Source organism: Enhydra lutris, unplaced genomic scaffold (assembly GCF_002288905.1).
Source record: "Enhydra lutris kenyoni isolate GAN:26980312 unplaced genomic scaffold, ASM228890v2 scaffoldscaffold39, whole genome shotgun sequence".
NCBI lineage: Eukaryota > Metazoa > Chordata > Mammalia > Carnivora > Mustelidae > Enhydra > Enhydra lutris.
Genome location: NW_019154123.1, coordinates 13,607,728 through 13,624,632, shown reverse-complemented (window position 1 = coordinate 13,624,632; position 16,905 = coordinate 13,607,728). Strand labels below are relative to the sequence as shown.

General features: G+C 42.5%; 1 protein-coding gene across 1 annotated transcript in view; it reads right to left on the bottom strand.

Annotated features, from left to right (window-relative positions):
• Positions 1-16,905, bottom strand: part of LOC111154965 (collagen alpha-4(VI) chain-like) — a 106,176-nt gene that overhangs the window by 7,338 nt on the left and 81,933 nt on the right. Inside the window, exons 31-34 of the mRNA XM_022514923.1 lie at positions 16,267-16,278; positions 15,685-16,178; positions 2,546-2,636; positions 580-1,263 (exon numbers count right to left, since the gene is read on the bottom strand). Coding sequence (XP_022370631.1) covers positions 580-1,263; positions 2,546-2,636; positions 15,685-16,178; positions 16,267-16,278 — 1,281 coding nt within the window. The remainder of the gene's footprint in view (positions 1-579; positions 1,264-2,545; positions 2,637-15,684; positions 16,179-16,266; positions 16,279-16,905) is intronic.

The following is a 16,905-nucleotide window of genomic DNA, read 5'->3' as shown; positions in this document are numbered from 1 at the left end:
GATTCCCCCTGCCTGCTTCTCCCTCAGAGTCACTAAGCCACCAGCCAGATTCTATTAGAATTCTGTCCTCCACTTCCTACAAAGGTAAGGAATCAGAATCCACATTTTAACAATATCCCTGAAAGATACACATGCATATTAAAATTTGAGAAGCACTGTTATATGCCACTGGATTCTGTAATCCATATTCCTGGATATAGGAATAATAAAAATTATTCCTTGTATTTGCACAACACTGGTGCTTTCAAAGTCCATTCACATATATACTGGGATGTAGACTTCACAAATAAGGACGAGACTGTAATTCTCATTTTGGTAAAAGAGAAAATCAAGAGGTTAAAGTGGAAATCTGAGGCCTCTCACACAACAAACGAGAGGGCCCAGATAAGAAACCAGCACTAGGTTGACATAGTGTGGAGGCAATGATAGCTCAGGGTTTTCAGGAAATGTGCTGGGGGTGTTCTCTGGGGACTCCCCAGAGGACACAAGGATAAAGGTTCAGTGGGCACCTACTTGCCCAAATACTAGATTCTAGTAAGTTCCTCTCCCAACCCTACCCAGGGCATCCTCAGTGCTTACTTTTTAGAATGTTCAGGAAGGCCCTCGTGAATCCCTGGGCATAAGCTACTTCCTGGTCTGAGATTCCCTCCAGACGCAGCAGGTGCTGCTCAGTGGGGAGGCTGGCCACACCCTCCAGCTCGGCCAGCTCTTGGGTACTCACGCCTGGGCCCAAGGCCAGCACAAACAGAGTGATGCCCTCACACTTGGCCTTCAGAGACAGAGTCCTTAGCTTCTCCTGGTCCCAGCTGCTGGTCTCGCTGGCCACGATGGCAAAGAGGACCCGCACCGGCCTGGACAGAGGCGCTGCCAGGAGCACCTTCTCCAGCGTCCACTCCAGGGCGTGTCCCAGGGCGGGAGGTCCCTGCAGAGTGCGCCGGGAAGCCTCCCGGATGTACTTCCGCATCCGTATCTTTTGGCCGTAGGAGGTTAGGTGGAAGCCCTCCAGCACAGGGGGGTTCCCTGCACCTGGCCAGAAGTCTGGAGTCGTGTGCATCACCAGGGCGGCACGCGCCCCACGGGGGGATATGCTGGGCTGTGCCGCCACCTCCAGGTCATCGAGCACAGCATCCACTAGACTCAGGGCAGTGCGGTACACATCAGCACCAACGCCATAGGAGCTGTCTACCACGAATGCCATGTCCATGTCCCCTGTGAGGGGTCCTGGCACGCTCTGTTCACACTCTGGGTCTGGTCTGCACTTGTCTGGGGAGGAAGAGCCAGGAGAGGCTGGGGTTACCACGCATCCCTTTCCATTCCACGCAGACACAGTCCCAGACTCTCGGTAAGAGCACAGGCTGCTGAGTGCGACCTGCATTGTGTTAACAAGGCGAGCTGATGGGCAATGTAAATAATCATGCCCATTTTTTCAGAAGAATGAATTCAGATAATCCAGCCCTACCCTTAATGTTTTTAACCACTAGGCCATGGCTTTCTAATCTCTGGGTTCACAGACACCTGCATGATTGATCCTCACTTTCTTATTGGGTATGTGACCTTGGGCAAATCATTCAGCCTTCCCCATGCCTGTTTCCTCATCTGTCAGTTGGATATAATGATGATAATAATATGTACCTTATGAGGTTGTCTGCAAGGTTTAAATAAAAAATGAGTTAATACAAGTAAGCACTCAGTAAATACCAGCCAGGCTTACCCTTCTATAGGAGAAGGAACCAAGACCCAGAGAAACCACGTGTCAAATGATTTGGTGGGTGTGAAAGCAGCTCATCAACTGTAACATACACTATAAACAGCAGTCACTGTATTTGACTTGACCAACTTCTCAGGGCAAATCTCCCATGGCAGTGTTAGGTCTAAGTGTGGACCAGTAGAGGGAACAATTAAATCCCCTTTCAGTTTCACCTATAGGACTCCCTCTGGCCCCGGGTGCCAGGGGTGTGGATGAGAGTGCTTTGCACTTGGGCAGGCATAGGGCTTCAGTACAAAGTTCTCTCTGGCACAGATGAATATGAGTGCAGGTATAGTGATGGAAGCCAGAGACACAGACACATCAAATGACTTGCCAATATTCCACTGGGGTCAATGGCAGTTCCAGGTTGAGCACACAAGATTCCGGACAATTAGTTCAGAGGTCTGCCTTGCACACTAAGGGCCCACTAAGTGAGGAACACAAGCCCAGCCATCAACAGGAGCCTGGCTGGACAGATAAATAAGCAGAGCAGACTAGGGATAAGACTACAGGGATAGAAGGGACTGTGGGGCCCTCCAAGACATTTGCCCATCAAAAGAGGTCAAGTACAACTCAGTTCAGGCTGACTTTGGCAACAATGGAATACAGTGTCTGTGATTCTCAAGATGAGTCCTAAGAAAAACTGGAAATCCGGACTTCATAGGAATTCCCAGATTCTAAGACTCTGCACATATTCAAGTGAAAATACATCTGTAGGGCCCATCTAGCCTGTGGCCACCAGTGAATTCATCCTGCTCTAAAGACATCAGTCTGATCAGAAATGCTGTCAGGGCTTACCATAGCAGAGAGTACAGTGGGCCATGTGTTCCACGTCCTGGTGCCTCTCGGTCTCCCAGACGAACAGCTGAAATCTGTTGGTTCCATCCATCTAATCCAAACACATACACAAGGTTATCAGTAGTGGAATTAAATTTCAGGTCACGTTTTTCATGCTTTTTCCAATTCAGATGAGAAAGACATTCGTTTGATAGTTTTAGAGAATACATGTATTTATATACAGATAAATAATTTGGTATTACCTATTACAGTTATTTATTGTCATTTAGTTCTCTAGTTCTAACCTGAACATTAGACTACTGTTGCTGTGGGGACATGTGGGTCTTCAGACTCCCGATGTGTATAAAACTCAACCAGTGTTGTGTTGTGCTGTGTTGTGTTGGAATGAAGGTCAGGGAACTGAAGATTCAATCATTTATAAATTCCATAAATGTTTAGTGATTATCCACAGTATGCAAGATGAAATATGGTGAGAGCTTTAAACACAAACAGGCAGACCCTTTGAGGAGGTGGTCATATAGGTCATATACCATTAGAATGGAAAGAGGTAGATACCATAAGGGAGCCCTCTCTAGCATATTCCTGGTGTTCAGGGCTGGTACATACCAAAGCCAGAAGGCAAGAGGGAGGAGGACTCAGGGAAGGCTTTGTAGGGATGGCAAATCTATTTACCTCCTTCCTTCAACCTTTCCAATTATGATTAATGTAATAACTGATATCAAAACTTAAAAACAAACAATGATAACAACAATAAATCCAACAAATTCATGTAACAACTAGGTAATCAACAAACCCATTCCCTCTTCTTCCTAGGGCCACAACAGATGACATTTTCCATTGTCCTTGTAGTTAACTGGGACCATGAATGGGGTCTAGCCAATGCCATGTGGGTGGAGGGATCCTATTTCCAGATCAAGTATGATACTCTGTGTGTGCACATCTGCCAGCCAAATATGAAGGACTCAGAGAAAGATTTAGAGGCCCTTCTGTATGAAGGTAGAAGCCCAGGTCCTGAAATGGCTGCATAGAAAAAAACGCTTGTCCGTTCCACACCCACATCCAAGGACCCACATTCCCTTGTGACAGATGAAGAAAGAATACTTGATTATGTTAAGCCACTGAGACTTGGACATGAATGTTTCTGCAGTTAACCTTCCCTGACAGATGCAGATTATTTGCAGACCCTACACCTCATGATGAAATTTGGAATACTGTCAGATTATTTCTGTCCAGGTGTGAGGGGGTATCTAAGATTATTCATGTCCATCACATTGTCTGCTCTCTGTCAAAATGTGAAGGACAGGGCACCACTGAAGGGCAATTCCTCTTCCTTAGTCCCTGTGGCCAAGTAGGTTGTAGACCCACCTCTAGAATCAAGGTTATAGGGACATGAAGCTGTCATGCTAACCCTCAAGAGAGAAGACAGGCAAAGGCTACTTTGGGAAAGAATTTTTTGTAACATGTCCTCCTAACAGAGCTCTTCAGTCTTTCTGGTTGGGACTGCAGCATATCCTCACCTTTAGCTCTCCGAGTGAGATTACATGAAAGAAAAACCCATGTGGAGAAAGAAATATAAAGAGTTGAACTTTTGGAGAGAGGAGCAAGATGGTGGAGGAGCAGGAACCTAAATTTCATCTGGTCCCAGGAATTCAGCTAGTTATCAAACCATTCTGAATACCTACAAACTCAACAGGAGATCGAAGAAAAGAATAGCAGCAATTCTAGGAACAGAAAATCGACCACTTTCTGAAAGGTAGGACAGGCAGAGAAGAGAATCTGAGGGGATAGATGGAAAGATAGACCACAGGGGCAGGGCCCAGCTCCTGGCAAGTGACAGAGTGGCGGAGTACAAAATTGGATCTTTTACAAGTCTGCTCTGTGGAGGAAGGTCACTCCAGTGGCTAAGCAGGGGGTGGAGCACTTGTGGGGACAGTGAGGTCTCAGGACCTGCGGGATCACAAAAAACCAGGGGTGTCTGAGTGTGGCAGAGCTCCCAGGTATCAGATGGGGAAGCCGGCTGCAGAGACAGAGCCAAGGAGTGGGCTCTCAGCTTGGGGTTGCCATAAACTGTGATCTGATGCACAGTGAGGCCACTGTTCTTTGAACAGAGATCCCACAAGTGGCAGATCTGGGGAGACCCCCTCCTTCCTCCTCTGGGAGGAGTGGTACAGGAGTGCACTGCAGGAATCTGGACAGGAATCTGGCACAGGGGCCTTGCACCAGAGATAGAAATTACCCAGTCTGCTCTGTCACAGACTGGGTAAGCAGAGTGCGGCTGGAGGCCAGGGAGATGGGAGTCACTGACTCCTTTTCTTTGAGGGCACATTGAAGAGTGGGACCCCAAGCTCTTGGTTCCTCTGGGGCCAGAGACCGGGTGGCCACCATTATTGTTCTCGTCCCCCAAAGCTGTACAGAAAGTGTTCAGGGAACAAAAGCTACCAAGAGCAAAACAGAGCAGATTACTTGGCCTGGCCCCTGGCAAGTCCCAGGCAATTCTGCCTCAGGCAAAGACATTTGAGAATCACTGCAACAGGTCTGTCCACCAGAAGATCAGCAAGAACATCCAGCCAAGACCGAGTTTACCGATCATTGAGCACTGCAAAACTCCAGTGCTAGGGGAATATAGCACATAGAATTCACAGCTTTTTCCCCATGATTCTTTAGTTTTTCAAAGTTAAATTTTTAAAATTGTCTTTATTGTTTCTTATTCTACTTTTTAAAAAAATTTTTCTTCTTTCCTTTTCCAACCAACATCTTATCAATTCCGTTTTAAATACTTTTTTAATTTTCATTTTTATAGTCATATTCCATCCCTCCACTGTATTTGCCCTTATTTTTGTGTATATATATGAGTTTTCTTTCAAAATTTTGGGAGACAATTTCGTCTAACAGACCAAAATATATCCAAATCTAGTGTATATTTTTCCGGGGTTGTTGTTACACTATTAGCATTTTGTTCTCATTCATCTATTCTTCTCAGGATAAAATGACAAAATGGAAAATCTCACCTCAAAAAAAGAGCAAGAGGCAGTACTGACTAATCAATACAGACGTTAGTAAGATGTTGGAAATAGAGTTCAGAATGATGATTATAAAGATACTAGCTGGGCTTGAAAAAAGCATAGAAGGTACTAGAGAATCCCTTTCTGGAGAAATAAAATCTTACCAAGTCGAAATCAAAAAGGTTATTAATGAGGTGCAATCAAAAAATGGAGGCTCTAATTGCTATGATAAATGAGACGGAAGACAGAATTAGTAATATAGAGCACCAAATGATGGAGAATAAGGAAGCTGAGAAAAAGAGAGACAAACAACTACTGGATCATGAGGGGAGAATTCGAAAGATAAGTGATACCATAAAAGGAAACAATATTAGAATAATTGGGATCCCAGAAGAAGAAGAAAGAGAGAGGGTGCAGAAGGCACACAGGCATAAAGTACAGTGGAGAACTTCCCTAATTTGGGGAAGAAAACAGGCATCAAAATCCAGGAGGCACAGAGAACTCCCCTCAAAATCAATACAAATAGGTCAACACCCCATGATCTAATAGTAAAATTTACAAATCTCAGAGACAAATAGAAAATCCTGAAAGAAACTCAGGACAAGAGGTCTGTAAACAATAGAAACATTAGATTGGCAGCAGACATATCCGCAGAGACCTGGCAGGCCAGAAAGGACTAGCATGATATATTCAGGGCACTAAATGAGGAAAATATGAAGCCAAGAATACTATATACAACTAGGTTGTCATTGAAAATAGAAGGAGATCCTGGATATCAACCTTTTGTCTGTACTATAAAGAACTTCTCAAACTCAACACACACAAAACAGATAATCATATCAAAAAATGGGCAGAAGATATGAACAGACACTTCTCCAATGAAGACAGACAAATGGCTATCAGACACATGAAAAAAATGTTCATCATCACTAGCCATTAGGGAGATTCAAATTAAAACCACATTGAGCTACCACCTTACACCAATTAGAATGGCCAAAGTTAGCAAGACAGGAAACAACATGTTTTAGACAGGATGTGGAGAAAGGGGAACCCTCTTCCACTGTTGGTGGGAATGCAAGTTGGTGCAGCCACTTTGGAGAACAGTGTGGAGATTCCTCAAGAAATTAAAAATAGAGCTTCCCTATGACCCTGCAATTGCACTACTGGGTATTTACCCCAAAGATACAGATGTAGTGAAAAGAAGGGCCATCTCTACCCCAATGTTTATAGCAGCAATGGCCATGGTCGCCAAACTGTGGAAAGAACCAAGATGCCCTTCAACGGACAAATGGATAAGGAAGATGTGGTCCATATACACTATAGAGTATTATGCCTCCATCAGAAAGGATGAATACCCAACTTTTGTAGCAACATGGACAGGACTGGAAGAGATTATGCTGAGTGAAATAAGTCAAGCAGAGAGAGTCAATTATCAAATGGTTTCACTTATTTGTGGAGCATAACAAATAACACGGAGGACATGGGGAGGTGGAGAGGAGAAGGGAGTCAAGGGAAATTGGAAGGGGAGGTGAACCATGAGAGACTATGGACTCTGAAAAACAACCTGAGGGTTTTGAAGGGGTGGGGGGTGGGAGGTTGGGGAAGCCAAGCGGTGGGTATTAAGGAGGGCACGTATTGCATGGAGCACTGGGTGTGGTGAAAAAACAATGAATACTGTTACGCTGAAAAGAAATAAAATTAAAAAAAAAAAAAGAAAATAGAAGGAGAGATAAAAAGCTTTCAGGACAAACAAAAACTAAAAGATTTGTAAACACCAAACCAGCCCTACAAGAAATATTGAAAGGGGTCCTCTAAGTAAAGAGAGAGACTGAAAGGAACAGACTAGAAAGGAACAGACAATATACAGTAACAGTCACCTTACAGGCAATATAATGACACTAAATTCATATCTTTCAATAGTTACCCTGAAAGTAAATGGGCTAAATGCTCCCAATCAAAAGAACAGGGTATCAGATTGGATAAAAAGGCAAGACCTATCGATATGCTGTCTGCAAGAGACTCATTTTAGACCAAAACCACACTTCCAGATTGAAAATGAGGGGGTGGAAAGCCATTTACCATGCTAATGGACATCAAAAGAAAGCTGGGGGTGGCAATCCTTATATCAGACAAATTAAAATTTAAGCCAAAGACTGTAATAAGAGAAGAGGAAGGATACTCTATCATAATTAAAGTGTCTATTCAACAAGAAGATCTAGCAATTATAAGTATTTATGCCCCTAACATGGGAGCAGCCAATTATAGAAACCAATTAATAACAAAATCAAAGAAACACATCGACAATAATATAATAATAGTTGAATAGTAACACCCCTCTTACTACCACAATGGACAGATATTCTAAGCAAAAGATCAACAAGGAAATAAAGACTTTAAAAGATGCATTGGACCAGATGGACATCACAGATACATTCAGAACATTCCATCCCAAAGTGACAGAAAACACAATCTTCCCTAGTGCATATGGTACATTCTCCAGAACAGGTTACATCCTGGGTTCCAAATTAGTTCTTAACTGGTACCAAAAGATTGGGCTCATTCCCTGTGTATTTTCAGACCACAATGCTTTCAAACTAGAACTCAGTCTCAAGGGGAAAGTTGAAAATAATTCAAATACATGGAAGCTGAAGAGCATCCTACTAAAGAATGAATGGGTCAACCAGGAAATTAAAGAAGAATTTTAAAAAATTGTGGACTCTGAGGAACTAACTGAGGGTTTTGGAGGGGAGGGGGATGGGAGGTTGGGTGAGCCTGGTGGTGGGTATTGTGGAGGGCATATATTGCATGGAGCACTGGGTGTGGCACATAAACAATGAATTCTGGAACACTGAAAAGAAATTTAAAAAATAAATAAATTTTTTTAAATAAAAAAAAATTCATAGAAACAAATGAAAATGAAAACACACTGTTCAAAATCTTTGGATGCAGGAAAGGCAGTCCTAAAAGGAAAGTACATAGCAATACAAGCCTTTCTCAAGAAAGGTCTCAAATACACAACCTATCCCCACACCTAAAAGAGCTGGAGAAAGAACAGCAAAAAAAAGCCTAAACCCAGCCCAAGAGGAGAAATAATAAAGATCAGAGCAAAAATCAATGAAATAGAAACCAAAAGAACAGTAGAACAAATCAACAAGACGAGGAGCTGGTTGTTTGAAAGAATTAATAAAATCGTTAAACCCCTGCCCAGATTTATCAAAAAGAAAAGAGAAAGGACCCGAATAGATAAAATCATGAATGAAAGAGAAGAAATCACAAACAATAGTGAAGAAATACAATTATAAGAACATATTATATGAGCAACCATATGCCAACAAATTAGACAATCTGGAAGAAATAGATGCATTCCTAGAGGTATATAAACTACCAAAATTGAACCCTGAAGACTAGAAACCCGAACAGACCTATAACCAGCAAGGAAATTGAAGCAATAATCAAAAATCTCCCAACAAACAAGAGCCCAGGGCCAGATGGCTTCCCAACGCAATTCTACCAAACATTTAAAGAATAATTAAAACCTACTCTTCTGAAACTGTTCCAAAATAGCCAATAGAATCCAACATACATTAAAAAATTGAAATTTCCTCACCTGGTTATGCTATTTCCTGACTTAATTCAAATCAACCAAGACTGATTGAACAACTACAAAACAGAAGTTTTAACAATCCTTACAGAGATACAAAAATGACAATCACACCCTCAAAGTGTGTAAGACCTAGCAGGAAGGACAGATAAACAAATTTCAAGAAAGAAAGAGGTCAATAATATGTTTTAGGAACAAAGGAAGAGAGGGTTCGTTTGAAGCTCAGGGGATCTAGGGAGCCTGATGAAGATTCTGGCATCTGGCACTTTGGGAAGAATGAGTAGGATATTTACTTAGCAAAGAAGCAGGCAAAAGGATTAGAATCTGGAGGAACAGCATGTACAAAGGCCCAGAGGTACATAGTGGTTTTCTCTAGAAGTCTCCTTTGTTCCCACTCCCTATAGATTAGAGAACGCCCACCTCCAATGTGCAGCCACACAGCACATCTGAAACCCTGGAACCCCCTGCCAGATGGTGGAGGCGGACGTGAAGAAAAAGGGCAGAGCTGCCCAAATTCAACATTTAGATCTATTCCATATGGTCATCAGATCTGAGTACTGACCAAACCAAATGGTCCTGATTAATCACCAGGGGTTAGAGAGAACAGTAGACATTTGATAGCTTTCCTGGAAATCACATGAAGCACTTTGAAAGGCTGCTGAAATCAGGATCCACGGCAGTGTTCCAGGAGCTATGGGAAGACTGAGATAACCCTAGGAGCATCCATTTTATTCCAAGAGTTGTGGGGAAACATTAAATTTGGGTACATTACTTTTGAATCACAAGAAACATACGGAAGTGTGCTATAAAATGCAGAGTTTGTGTGAATTTTTAAGATTGTATGAAAGACATTAAAGAAATCCAAATATCCTCCCAAGTTTGGTCCATGAGAAGAGTCCAATGCGGCAGTAACAGATGTGGTGTCAGTATCCCAGGTCCTTGTCCGTGATCTGCCGTGGTTGGCTGTGTGACCTTGGACAAGGGTCTGGTGCCTCAGATTCCTCAGCAATAGAGTTGAGGGTCTGAATGGATGCCACAACTTTTCTTCCTGTGTCAACACAGCCTGGTCCTCAGTTCTAATCTTCTATATTTGCCTCATGTTACCTTTTCTATCCGAGCAACTCAGAGGATGTAACTCTTCCATCTGTTGTCTGCTTATTGGAAAATTACCAAACCCAACTGAATTGGAATAGTTACAAAACTTGCATCTTTTTAAAAACTTTTCTTAGGAAGAATAATTTTGTGATCATGCCTAAAATGTTTAGTGTTCTTGCAAAAATAGAATTGTGGGAACAAGTACACAAAAACACAATGGAAGTCCATAGGGAAGTATGATTCAGTATAGATTCATCCATACCCAGTTGTCATTAATGAACCTCTAATTACTTTGAATTTGGGCGTACCAGCATGGTCCTAGTCACTGATAAGGTAAACAAGATAATTCCCGGGAAAGCTCAAGCAGAGAGACAGTGTGGGAAGGAATTCAGTATGAGGAAAGGAGAAAATTGGCTCTATGAGTCTTAGTGAAAACTCCCATCAGCATCAGAGAAGGAAATTTCAAAAACAGAGTACCTTAAACACAGACTAAGTGACCTGCTTGGGGCGCAAAGCTTTACGGTAGTTTGAATCAATGCCCCTGGAGAGTTTCTCAACTTCATTCCTGAGTGTCCAGCTGTAGTCTGTTAGGACTAGTGGTATACTAAAGACGGGAGTTTATGGAGGGGAGAAGACATGGCACATGGATTTGCATTCACATCCTCTTTTATTTCTTAGACAGAAAAATACTTCTTCAAAGGATTCAGACAACTCTCAAACTCCAGCCCCCAATTTTTAAAGAAGTCCCCATGAGCCCTGAGCTGGAGAGACCCACAGGGTTCAATCCAATGCTCTAGCTGCTGCACAAAGCTGCCAGAGTCATGGGACAATGTTTATTCCTGGAACTGAGCTGGGGGAGGCTCTCGACTTGTATGGGAATAGAAGGAAAGAAAGCAAGTGCTGGGGAGGAGGATTTGCCTTGGACAGAGGGAGAGCTAACTGGACCCTAAGGAGAGAGACTTAGAAACCATTTGGCTTCCAGTTGAGGCAAGAACTTGGGGAACAAGGGAAAATGGACAAACTGGGGAAGGAGGTAGACAGAGTAGTCATGCGACCTGTAACTGACCCCAGGAGCTTGAGTCCAGCCCTGGCTCCTTGCAGTTGGCATGACCTCATCCTACCAAGACTGCCATGAAACAGCTGCCTACTCCTGGACTTCCCAACTAACATTAGGGATTGGCATTGGATTGAGGTGGCAGGTGGCAGAGTGGGACTTGGAAACCTGACAGATTAGAGTACAAATTCCAGGACTATGCAGGTTAAAACAAGTTCCTTTACCTCTGGCCTTCCCTTACCTCATCTGGGAAATGTAGATTATCATTATTAACTTGTGGGATAGTTATGAGGATTGGACCAACACTCCTCAAACTTTAACACTCATGCAAACCATCTAGGGATCTTGTTAAAAATGCAGAGCCTGGGATGGTGCTCCCATCAGGCTCTACCCCACTCTCAATGTGGAGTGTGCTTGAGATTCTCTCTCTCCTTTTCCCTCTGCCCCTCCCCCTGCTCGAGCACGTTCTCTCTCTAAACAAATAATTTTTTAAAAATCTTTTTTTTAAATGCAGAGCTCAATTAATTAGATCAGTGGTAGAGTCTGAGATTTGGCATTTCTCATTACCCGGGTAATGGTCTTGCTGCTGGTCCCAGGACCACATTTTGAGTATTGATGGGTTAAGGTGACAAGGCATGAAAACCACATAGCACAGTGGTTGGAACTTCATAGGTGCTTACTAAACAGAAGCTGTCTAATTTAATAGTTCTTGGGTGAAGAGGCAATCTTCAGGTCCCTGAAGAAGAGATGATAATAATAATGGCTACCCACTAAGTATACACACAGAAAGTGTCAGCCCAATATCCCTATAGGCACCACCTCTTAGAACTCTTTCGACGTATCTGTGAGCTTATCCCCATTTTATAGGTGAATAAGTTGATGTCCCAGTGTCAAGAAAACATGTCCAGATAACATATAGGACCCAAACAGAGTGTGAATTTTTTTTTTGAGATTTTATTTATTTATTCGACAGACAGAAATCACAAGTGGGCAGAGAAGCAGGCAGAGAGAAGGGGGAAGCAGGCTCCCTGCTGAGCAGAGAGCCCAATGTGAGGCTCGATCCCACAACCCTGGGATCACGACCCAAGCCGAAGGCAGAGGCTTTAACCCACTGAGCTGCCCAGGCACCCCCAGAATGTGAAGTCTTTACCTAATTTCTTCCCTTGGCTGCTGATCCTGGACTTAGAGCAGTAACAATCTAATGGAAAATAGCAACCCACAAGGCCTCAGCTGCAGGTTATCCATGGCCTCTGAAAGAGGCTCTCTAGGCAACCCAACACTTTCTTAATTAAAAAAAAAAAAAAAAAGTCCTCCTATAATTTTTCTGAATCCTGAAATTACACAAAACTTAAAATTACCCACCCCCATTTTTTTTTTACCATCCTCTTAATGTGTCTATCCTTTAAAGCTTATTTTCTTGTCTCCATGATAGCCAGCACTCCATTCTTTGGATTCTTCTTTTTTAATACACAGAAATAAAAAAAGGGCTAGTTCATAGGTTTATCTCATAGTGTTGTAAAGATAAAATGAATTAATACATGGGAAGAATTAAAACTTCTAAACTCCCTTCCTGTTCTTGACTTTTGAACTCAAAATCTCATTGCTGATGAAAATTCCAGACCTTGAGCAAGTTATTTAACTTCTCCACGTCTCAGTTTCATTATCTGAGAAATGGGTCCACTATAGTTATCTCACTGGGTTGTTATAAAGATTACAAGAACCAATAAATGGAAAGATCTTAGTATAGTGTCTGAGTCAATAAACATGAGCTATTTTCCTAGGTACTGTTTCAAGGGGAAATGTACTAGACTTTTCATAAAGAAAAATAAAATTTGAAATCTGGGACTCAAATTTCATTTTCTCTGCAATCCTCTGTTTTTTAACTTTAAAAAATGGGGCAAAGATTTTGAGATACATACAGACAATTGGATCCAGACACAAATAGTCCAATGTTGCAAAACTTTTTTTTAGGGCTAAAATGACTCAATGGATGGCTTAAAAAGTCTTCTTAATATGCCCCACAGCCTCTGAAAATGTTTAAATGGACTGAGAGGTTCGGACATCTGTTTATATAATGATTTCAAATTGAACAACTATCATTTTTCCAGAAGAAGCATATGGGTGTTGTTTTGTGAAATAAACAAAATAGAGGTGAAAGACAAAAGTCTCACGCAATGTCAAAGAGATTCCTCAGGCAGATAATTCCAAAGACAAATTACAGGATATTTCTACTCTCCTAACAGGATACCCCTAAGGATAATGCACAGAGTAGGGGAGAGGTTAAGGGCTGCAATTATCTCCAGTTATGAAGAAATGAGGATTTTTCTGACAGGCCTTGAGAATGGAGCTGTCATTCTTATGGTTTCTCTCCTTGCTGGTGTCAACAGAAACGAGGTCATCCATTACATTTGAGCGGGCAAGCAACACTTAGCACCATGTAACATTTCTACTTTGTTACATTTAGGAAACAGAATTGGTTTCTAGCATCCCAGGGCAAGAATATGTCTAAGAAACAGAAAGGAGAGCAGAGAGAAGTGACCGAGCTGAGGTCCAAGTGTACTGAAGCTAGCAGATTCTTTTCACATACGATTATATCCTTTTACCTGGAACCTAAAGCAACTAAGAGGCCAAGAACATCCTGACCAAATATTCACTCTACATCAGATCCCAACAGTCTGCCCAGGATCCTCTCAGACAGCCACACTGCTGGACATTTGAGGACTGTAACTGTACCCCAAGGGTCACTCTCCAAATGTTAGGAAGATGCTTTTTTGAAAATAAGATCATTACACCAGGAAGAGAGCTAGATAACATTTATTTGTGACCTTCTCTCCATTTTAGAGCTGAGCAAAATGAGACTCAGAAAGATGAAGAGACTTTTCCAAAGGCACTCGTTGTTGATGGAAGAGCCAATCTCTAATTTTAACTGTTATTTGGTTATATCCTGCCTTTAGGAATCCATTCAGGAAGTTATTGAGGGCCGCTCCATCAACAACACATCTCTGCCCGCACATACTCCTGGACAAGAGGGATGTTACAGCAAGAAAAGAACTCAGTGCTTTGCATTTTAACTTTGTTTCTCAAAACCCAGAGTATGTAGTCCAATGGTTGCAAGCTATCATAATTTTATCTATTGATTCTTAAAAGCATATCCACAGCTGTGATAACAGTGTCTGTCACCTACCATCTCTCTTTAAGAGAAAATTAAATGGTCTAGCACAGCTAAATTAACTAGCTATTAGGCTGAACTATATGACATTTTCATTTTTGCTAGCCCAACACGGTTGAATATTGGCAATGGAGTCTCTTAGAGAACCTGTCTTTATTTTGATAAATCATCCCATATATTCCATGAGAATGTGTTATGTGGGTTTCAGTTAGAAAAGTCAAGTCTGGAGAATAGGTAAATAAATTATGGTATGTACACACTTAGCATAGTTCAGAACAGCAGTAAAAAATAATGGTACCCATATACACAACATAGATAAACAAGGAGAACAGACATTATGTTGAGTGGAAGAAGCCAGATACGAAAGAGTACATGTTATAGGATTCAATTGAAAGGAAGGTTCAGAACAAGCCAAACTGCTTATTTGACTGTGACAGAAGCCAGAAGAGCAGTGACTCTGTGGAGCGTATAGTTTGGGGAAGCATGAGCAAAACTTAAAGGATGCTGAGAGTTTCATATCTTGAACTGTGTCTTGGTCACAAGGAGTTTAACATTTATAAAAATCCATCCAGATGTACATTTTAAATTAATGTGCTTTACCCACTTTGTTATATGGGTATGTGTTTTATAAAAGAAAAGAAAAAAGAAAAGAAAAGAGAAAGAGAAAGAAAGAAAGGAAGGAAGGAAGGAAGGAAGGAAGGAAGGAAGGAAGGAAGGAAGGAAAGAAAGAAAGAAAGAGAAAGAGAGAAAGAAAGAAAGAAGGAAGATGAGGGGAGGGGAGGGGACGGGATGGGAGCAGAGGGGAGGAGAAGAGAGGAAAGGGAGAGTTACATTCTACAAACCCTCATGATACAATTTAGCATAGTGTTTAAGCATGGGCTCTGAAGGCAGATCAATCTGCTACTAACTAGATATTTGACTTTTGATGGTATACTTAACTCTCTAAGCCTCAGTTTTCTTATCTCTGAATAAGATATTTCTTATCTTCTTATCTACTCACCTCAGAGAGTCTTGGGGATATTAAATAAGCTAATGTTTGTGAGGCACAGTAGCTCAGAGTAAGCACTCAAGAGTGGCCAGTTGGTGCTAGTAGTTACACTTGTAGCAGAGTCCATAAGAAGAACAACCCCTCCCCCTGCATACACATCATTGCAGTCCTTGATGGAGGGATAAGGAGCAGGTATGAAGCCGCCGCCCCCCAGCGACTCCCCCACTTACCAGCAGGTCATACGGGAGGTTGTGTGCCTCTGTGAAGGTGATGATCACAGAGGTAATGTCCAGCGCACTGAGCTCCAGAGTGGCGGTGCTGAAAGCATCTTGGTCATGAGACCAGCCTGCCTGAAAGAACACAGCCACTTTCCTCACGAGAAGACCGGAGCGCACACGTTTGAATACATGTCTGGCCACAAACCTCATGGCCTCCCCAAGGTTCCTGCTGCCAGAAGACCCTTGCAGAGGGATCGTCCTGACCACCTGCAGGAGTGCGGGCTTCCCCTTGTGGTCTGAGAAGCGAACCAAGTAGTCAGTTTTGGCGTTGTATGAAATGATGGCCACTCGGGCACCCGTTGGGCAGTTACTGTCACTTATTTCCATCCTCTCCAACAGAGATAATAGAATGTTTCTCATCCTCTCAAAATCCGACTGGGAGACGTCGTTTGACATGTCCAAGGCAAAGACCACTTCGCTAGGGAAGGCTGGGCATTTGGAAATACCTTAACACAACGGACACCCAGATTTAAGATTTTCTGTAATGCCTCTGAACAGGTGATGTCTGAGTGAATAAGAATATATATTACCTACCTGTCGAACAAGCTGGAAGGGAAATTGTTTTGGAGAAAAAACAAGACATTGTTAGTTTATATAGGCAGTGGTATGGTTTCTACGTGAGTGCTTCAATATGAAAAACTATCTTTTCTGAGAAATTCAAGCAGTGACCTTCTCTGACTCCTGCCTGAGTTTGGCCAAGACCTCGATTTGCTCCCCAATATCCATTTTTCCCTTTTTTCTATAGCAGTAAATCCTCAGTCCCGGGGCATATGGCTGCCCGGAAAAAAGACTCCATTTCCTAGTGGGGAAGCTGGAAGAACGGAATAAGAGATATGGTAGAGGGGCACCTGGGTGGCTCAGTGTGTTAGGGCCTCTGCCTTAGGCTTGGGTCATGATCCCAGGGTCCTGGGATCGAGCCCCACATTGGACTCTCTGCTTAGTGGGGGGCCTGCTTCCTCCTCTCTCTTTCTCTCTGCCTGCCTCTCTGCCTACTTGTGATCTCTGTCAAGTAAATGGGTGAAATCTTTAAAAAAAAAAAAAAAGGAAAAAAAAAAAGATATAGTAGAAACAACTTCAGAAACTACTTCAGAAACAACTTTCCCTTTCTTTTCCTGCTGCCTGAAGCTTGGTCAACATCTTGGACCTCGAGGTGATTTTGGAAACAGAACACCC